We start from the raw sequence: 8,612 nt of genomic DNA on the forward strand, positions 1-8,612 counted from the left end.
GAATCGTTTAGCCTTATACGAATAACTGACCAAACTTTATTTACGCACATGACATCCTAAATAAAATTTATAATTGAGCATTGCTTTGTAGGAGTAGAGTTAACATAGATTTTACATGCTTTCAAGTAGTTGATAGAAAAACACTTTTCAAAACTTCTCCTTTTTACTTTCTTTTTACACAAAGTTATAATAAACTAATCTAAAAGTGGTTGATAATTGCATCAAAGTCCCTAAGGATCGACACCTAACTTTCCCCACTTTCTACAGAACTTGAGATTACTTATATTTTATAAATATTATTTTTGGTAGTTAAGGACTCAAGCCTTTGCGAGCCTACCAATGGGGCAAGCTGATCATACAGCTCGGTACAAGCCTATTTAACTCGGATGAGATGGTAGAGGCATGTGGCAAGCCGATCATATGGCTCAGAAAAAGTCGGCAATGGCTCGACAGAAGCCAACAATGGCTCGGATGAGCTAAACACGGTGCAAATTAAGCGGAGTATATAGCTCGGCAAAAGCCAAAACGTCTTGGACGAGCCAATAACAACCGGTGTAAAAAAAAAAAAAGGCTCGGCATTGTTTAAAGTCTTCAAACTTTGGAAACAAGTTTTAAAAATTTGAAATCGGAGGGGAGGTAATTGATATACCTCAAAATATATTCACTCAAAAAAAGGGATGGTTTCGATTCCACCATTAAACCTCCTTACATAACTGTAGGGCAGACTTTAATATACGCATTAATAAGAGGGATGGTTACAAAACCATATTCAAAACTTCCACATAAATGCCCATAAAACCTATGTAACTCCCATAAGCATAATAATGCCCATTAAAGTCGAATTGATGGAGAGTCAACCTCCACCACTATAAAAAGGAACTTGGAGAAGAGGTAAGCATCTCATTCATATCCACTTCTTTCTACTGTTGCAATTCATAGCTTCTCATTAAATCCCTTACTTAGACATCAAAGTGATTTCCCAGAGTATACCTCGGGTCCTCCAAGTTATTCTTGTTTTATCCATTTCAGGTGATCGTGATTCAGGAGCATTTCCAAAGATCGTTCGATTTTTAGGCAACAACAATTATAATGAGTTGTTAACAGTATAGTAGTTATAAAGTTGAACATTTGATCATTAGATTCTACTAAATAATTATATGTTGTCTCTTAAATTACAAAATATTCTTATTTTCCACTATTCCAATCAAATCCAACATAATGTAAATTTAAGATTTTGGGATACATATAACATTTTTATTTAACATAAGGGCATGATTGCATTATATATTTTGTCACTTTGAGAACTACCAAATCTTTATTTTTACTCTTTTAAGAGTAGTTTAAAGAACTTAAATTTTTGAAAATATTTTTATTCAAAAAATTAAAAATTAGAAGTTGTAATTTAGGTTTGCAGGGTAGGTTTGAGTGTTGGGGCACCACTCGGGGCAGCATTTGAGTCCTCGACAAGAGGCAAGACTCCAAAATGATTTGGGGATGGAGTGGTAGTTTTTCCAAGCAAATTTAGGGTTGTAGGCGAGGGGCAATTAGTTTGGTGGTTGATGATGATATTAGTCATTTCCTTCAATTTTTGTCCCATTTGCATCTCTATGTAAAAAAGTAATTTTATTTTTAATAGAAAAAATAATCACTTTAATTCTATGTTTGTAATGATTTTGAATTTTAAGTTGCATTATATTTGAATAAAATGTAAAATAAAATTATATTAATTTTCTAAAGGAAATTCATACTTCCACCCATAGTCTAAAGTCTTATCCTATTTTTGACTTAAAGCTTTCAGCTGTAGCTTAACTAATAAATGTTAAATTGTGAGTTTTTTCTCATTTTATTATTAAAAATAAATAAAATATTAAATAATACTCTGATTGGGAAAAATTTTCCCAAAGTAATACTCACGTAATCTTGCAACTTGATGCTGTGAGATTTAAACTGATGGGCCGCTGGGAAGGAGACGCGTGGCACGGAAGGAAGCAAATCTTGCAGTTTGGTGCTACGAGATTTAAAGCGAGCAGCCAACAGGAAGTTGACGGGTGGCACAGAGGCTCGCAAATCTCGCAGCTCCAAGCTACGAGATTTAAAGAGAGAAGCCAGCGGAAAGGTGACGCGTGGCGGGGGAGCAAATCACGCAGCCAGCGGGAAGGTGACGTGTGGCAATCTCGCAACACCAAACCGCGAGATTTGTCTTTGAAATGGCCCGGCATGTGACACGTGGATAATTCTAACTTGATTTATCACTACATGCAAGAAATTATTATGTCACGCTTTAATTAGATTTAAACTTGAAATTGAACTGATAACTAAAGACTATTAACAAAAATTGAAACTAAACCGAACAAATCTATTAAACGAGTTTTGAATTCAGTTAAGATCAAAATTTTGAATTATATCGATTTTCAAATATTTTTTAACAGTCCCATCCTTGAAGACTCGGGGGTTGTAAATTGAATTTCTAGTAAAAATTTTTCTACGCAATAATCCACACTCTTCATGCATCTAATAATTGATTATTTTTTTAAAATCCCAATATAATTCCCTAATAAAATAAATTTTGAAGGTAACTTAATTAGGTAACATTTTTTAATTAATTACAAATCAGTACAACAGTCGTACAATATTGTTCTATTTGAACATAGTCTAGAAGGGCTGCCTATTTATTTCACACATGACACAAGTTTTACGCCCTTGAAAATTGAAAAGTTTTAAAAAAAAATAATAAACAAGAAAAATGTTTTGACTGCTACACTTTAAATAGGAAAAGAGTCAAATAGCTTAAACTCCTAATCTCAATTGGATTTTAAATTGATGAACCACCCATGAATTTTTAAAGAATACCTTAAATTAATCCATATATTATATTGAGAAATATATATATATATATATATATTATATAGTATTCATTAAAAAAATTGTATCATTATTACAGACAAAATTCGGGTTGAGTTTTTCTTAACTTTAATAAAATTTATTTTTGAACTCATCAACTAGCTGGAATTTAACTTTAAAAAATATCTTCAATTTCTAAATCACTTCTTAATTTATATTGTTATATAAAATAAATTAAAGTAAGTTCTAAAAATAAATCATTCAAAAACAATTAATTAATTTTATAAAAAATATATATTATATATGCGTTTGGTCATAAATTAATTTTTTAGTGACAAATCTCATAACTTGGTGCTGCGAGATTTGTGCCACATGTCACCTTCCTGCTAGCTTCTCCGTTTAAATCTCGTAGCATGGAGCTGCGAGATTTGCAAGCCTCCGGGCCACGCGTTAACTTCCCGCTGGCTGCTTGTTTTAAATCTAGAAGCACCAAACTGTGAGATCTGCTCCTTTCCGTGTCACGCATCTCCTTTCCAACGGCCCATTAGTTTAAATCTTGCAGCATCAAGTTGCTGCGAGCATTATTTTGAAAAAAAATTTCCCAATTTGAGTATTATTTAATATTTTATTTATTTTTAATAATAAAACGGGGAAAAACTCGTTAAATTGTTCTTGACAAATTTCGGCCTGACTTCGCAATACCATGTGGAGCTCTGGTCATATTGGCCGCGGTGGAAGAATTAATGAAAGCTCATATGGCAGAATGCAACTTTCGGAAGCCACATCTTCGATCTCTTCGCTGCTTCACCCGGAAACCGCAGCGCAGGCTTTCGGAACCTAGCAATGGCGCTGCCAAGATTCGCAAGAACCCATTGTTTTGTCGAAGCAATCGAGCCCACCAACCTACCTGCGCTGTTTCATCTCTTCATTTGCTCTCGGAAGCCTCTCTGTTCCAGCACTTGAGACCCCTATGCACCAATTCCTTTAACCCGCCTGTTGCTTCAGATACTGTAAAGATTATTGATGAGCTGATTTCCATATTCACAAAGCGAACATTTTCCCCAGACAACCTCGAATTGAAGAATTTGGGAACGAGGCTCACTCCTAATATCGTTGAGTCTGTGTTGAAAGGTCTGAAGAGTTGGGAAATAGCGCACGTCTTCTTTTCTTGGGCTTCGAATCAATATGGGTACAAGCACAATTGTTACACTTACAATGCCATGGCGGCGATTCTATCTCGTGTTCGACAGAATGCTCCACTGAGATTGTTGGCGACGGATATGGTCAATTCTCGCTGCTCGATGACTCCAGGGGCTTTGGGTTTCTTAATGAGGTGCTTGGGTAGTCAGGGGTTGGTGGAAGAAGCCATTGAGCTCTTTGATGAAGTTAAAAAGATGGGTCTTTGTTTTCCGAATAATTACAGCTATAATTGTCTTTTAGATGCTATTTCTAAGTCAAATAAAGTTGATTTGATCGAGGTAAGATTGAAAGAAATGCGTGAAATGGGGTGGGAACTTGATAAGTACACGCTGACCCCGGTCTTGCGGGCTTATTGCAATGGCGGAAAGTTTGGAAAAGCTCTGGAAGTTTTCAATCAAATATTTGAGAGGGGTTGGGTTGATACCCATGTTTTGTCGATCTTAGCCCTTTCATTTAGCAAATGGGGTGAGGTGGATAAAGCATTTGAGTTAATTGAAAGTTTGGAAGATCACAATGTAAGACTGAATGAAAAGACATTTTTTATTTTGATTCATGGGTTTGTGAAGGGATCGAGGGTTGATAAGGCTCTCCAATTGTTTGATAAAATGCAAAAACTGGGTTATGTTCCTGATGTTTCAGTCTATGATGTGCTTATTGGAGCGCTGTGCAAGAATAAAGAGCTGGAGAAGGCCTTGTGTTTGTATTCGGAGATGAAGAAATTTGGGATTCATCCCGATGTTGGAATACTTACAAAGCTTATATCATCATTTCCTGAAGCAGAAATGACTCGGTTTCTTGAGGAAAGACGGCAAGGTTTAGATGCTGAAGATATGACTTTGCTATACAATGCTGTTTTGATTTGTCTTGTCAACAATGATTCAGGGGAAAAAGCTTACCATCTGCTTCAGGCAACACTGGGAAATAAATTTCAAGGTGATGTTGAGGTCAGCTATCTCTTCAAGGGGAAGGAAGTAGCTCATCCAGATACTACTTCTTTTAGTATTGTTATTAATTGTTTATGCGAGACTGGTAGGTTGGATATGGCCCTAGGCCTCTTCCGAGATATGGTTCGAACTGGCTGTAAATTAAATGTATTGCTTTATAATAATCTAATTAACGGGCTGTGCAATTGTGATAGATTGGAGGAAAGTTTTGAGCTTCTGAGAGAAATGAAGAGTTCAGGATTCAAACCTACACAATTCACTCACAACTCCATATTTGGGTGTCTTTGTAGAAGAGAGGATGTTGAAGGGGCTCTTAACCTGTTGAGGGAGATGCGTGTTTGTGGACATGAACCATGGATAAAATATTATACGTTGCTTGTTAAACAGTTGTGTGAACATGGAAGAGTAGTGGAAGCTTGTAATTTTATTGCTAAAATGGGCCAAGAAGGTTTCTTCCCTGATATAATTGGATATTCTGCTGTCATTGATGGTTTTCTGAAGATCCAAGAAGTGGATCGAGCTTTGGAGCTATTCAGAAACCTTTTTGCTAGTGGCTATTGTGCCGATGTGGTTGCTTATAACATTTTGATAAATGGGCTTTGTAAGGCTAAAAGAATGTCAGAAGCTCAGGATCTACTACATGAGATGCTGAAAAAGAGGGTTGTGCCCTCGGTTATTACCTACAACTTACTGATTGATGGATGGTGCAAAAATGGTGATATTGAGAGGGCGATTCTTTGCCTTTCTAGGATGATTGAAGAAGAAAAGGTGCCTACTGTAGTTACCTACACGACTTTGATAGATGGGCTATGCAATGCTGGAAGGCCTGATGATGCTCTCAATCTTTGGAATGAAATGGGGGAAAAGGGGTGTTCTCCAAACAGAATTGCTTTTATAGCTCTCATTCATGGTCTTTGCAAATGTGACAGGCCAGATGCAGCTCTAGTTTATTTTCATGAGATGAAACAAAAGGGAATGAGGCCTGACACATTTGTCTATGTAGGATTAATAAATGCCTTTCTATGTAGTCTAAACACCTCCTCGGCTTTTGAGATATTGAAAGAAATGATTCAGGAGGGAAGTATTCCAGGCCCGCTGGATAAGAACTATATGCTTTTAAGAGAAGCGATAATTAAAATGTCCCAAGATGCAAGAACTACTTCCAATGTTAAAAAACTTATTGCAGAGGGCAGCATTGCAACAATTAGTCTTTCAAATATTGCATCTTAATGATGACATGGCCAGCCATAAGAAAGAATATAATTTATTGGCTTAAAGCGTTGTCTGTTGTAGACTCAAGATGAAGAATATGTTTGATTGACTTGTTACATCAAATTGCGAAATGAAGTATGTGAGTCTTTCTTGTTTACTATCCATTGGGCATTACAATCTATTGGCTGCAATCTCATATCACCTGACCTTGAGATATTAAATTGGATGGCACAAAAGGGAGTTATTCCAAACCTGATAGGAAAGAACTTTTCTTCTAAGAGGCGGGATTCCCTAAATGTTAAGTCTAATTGTGAAGAGTAGCATTCCCACAATTATTGCTCCTGAACTGGGAAGTGAGTGCTGATATGTGGTCAAGCACAAGCTTGAGGGGAAAAATGTCTAGTGGAGATTGGGGAGCTTACGTTGGAGAAGAGTTCTTCATTTTCTCAGGTTGATATGTTATTTTTAGCAGTGAACATAAGGTTTTTCGTCATCACTGGAGATATCATTTCTTATTTTGTGGTGATATAAATAAAGCACACAAAACAAGTGCAAATTCAATAGCGCCAGCGGAATGCTGCTGCAGGTACATGCAAAGAAATTATCAGAATGGTGTATTTTTTCCATGGAATTGGGAGTTCCTATCATAATTATACATGGCTTAAGAGGTGGAGCCACTGCAGACACACTAGCTTGGCTCATTATTGCTGAGATAATGACTTGATTCTTAACATGCATACATCTTGCAACTCATGCAGTTTTTGATTGACAGAAGAATCATGGTTCTCTTTGATATCATAGTAGGTTTGATTATTTTTAGGCAGTGTTATCCCAGCATTGCTGGCTAAGGAATTTTGCTTTTCAACCATTTTGCTAATTTTCTTAGACTCATAACTAGTTGCAATTTTATGTAGCTAATGGTAAGAGATCATGAAGGGGACCTTAGGCGCAACAATAAGGTTGTGGTCGTGTGACCTGAAGGTCTCAGGTTCAAGGCATGGAAACGGTCTCTTACAAAAATATAAGATAAGGCTGCATACCAATGGAAAAATAAAAAGAAGTAGAATTATTATGGTTGGATACATGTTATAAGTATTGGACGTATCCCGAGAAGAAGCCACATGAAAAGAACTTTTACAAGATAGCAAGAGATGTGCAAGTCCTCCAAGGCCTCCTCCACCTCCACCCCACTAGAGAAAAAAGAAGAAAAACTAATGAGTAGGATGCCATTACGGAGGGGTTTCATAGTATCCAAATGCAAAGGAAATGCCTGGGAATTGTTTGTGCAAGGGGTTCATTTCCTTAGAGAAATGTTAGGTTATATTTGGTTTTAGTTGCTTTCAAAGGAAACGGTGTCTCCATCGTAAAGCAGATGCTGATGCAAAAATATTTTTTAGTCCATAACATGGATGGGGAAAGGAATCATTATTTTAAAATTTCATTGATGAGATAACACAAACTTTTGTGAGTGACTTTCTTGTAGATTAACATTTATAGTTTATTTCCCTTTCATTATTTGGAATATTCCATGAATCAAACACAACCTTAGTCAATCTTCCTAATACTTGGACAATAATTTAGGTTTGCCTAATGTGATTTCATGGACGTGATCTACTATCTATGTAAAATAATTTAGGCAGATGTGTAGAAAGTAGGAAATTCAATGGGAAGTTAATAGATCCTCAAAGCTCCATCATCTAACACTTAAAGCTCGTTTGGTTCGACCGAATCGTTATACATTGGAATAAGATAGAATATAATTTAAATTTTGGGAATCAAGGAATAGTTATTTCTTTTATATTTATAATTATTTCATTCAACATGTAATAAGAAAGGAATAGATATCCCTCAAATTTGGAAATAGTTATTTCTTTATCTATTTCTTATTATAAATTCAGAAAATATTTTACATTGTTATTTGTTTTATAATAACATAATTTATTTTATTATTAATTGTAACTAACCTACTAATCTATTTTTAGGAATAGACATTTTGCAAATCAAACATTACATCATTTTGCTGGAAAATACATGTTAAATTTAAATCTAAAATCCCAAGCAATTGGGAAAACGTAATTTTCTGTCAATGATTCCTTTTATGGCCCATTTGGAACTCACAAAATATTAAGGAAAGGAAAATACTAAACATTTCACTTTTTAATGTTTAATTATCAGGGAAAATAAAAAAGAATAATAATATATCAAATCAATGAGTAAAAATTTGATACTACACGTCATTAATATTTGATTTTTTAAAAATTTTAATCATATTTTTAATTTTAATTTTTAATAATATTTTATATAGAGACAAAATAAAATGGACAATGAATTTCCTTCTTATTTTCTTTTTCCAAACAAAATCTTTCATCTAAACTAAGCCTTAAACCAGTTTCCCTTATTTGTGGAGAGTGGCAA

General features: G+C 35.2%; 1 protein-coding gene across 1 annotated transcript; it reads left to right on the forward strand.

Moving 5' to 3' along the window:
* Positions 1–3,521: 3,521 nt before the first annotated feature.
* LOC131154488 (putative pentatricopeptide repeat-containing protein At5g08310, mitochondrial) lies at positions 3,522–6,931 on the forward strand. The gene has a single exon (XM_058107296.1). It carries the CDS (start codon positions 3,585–3,587, stop codon positions 6,213–6,215), a length of 2,631 nt encoding a protein of 876 aa, XP_057963279.1. The 5' UTR covers positions 3,522–3,584; the 3' UTR covers positions 6,216–6,931.
* The last annotated feature ends 1,681 nt before the right edge of the window (positions 6,932–8,612 follow it).

This window comes from Malania oleifera, chromosome 4 (genome assembly GCF_029873635.1).
Source record: "Malania oleifera isolate guangnan ecotype guangnan chromosome 4, ASM2987363v1, whole genome shotgun sequence".
Classification (NCBI taxonomy): Eukaryota; Viridiplantae; Streptophyta; class Magnoliopsida; order Santalales; family Ximeniaceae; genus Malania; species Malania oleifera.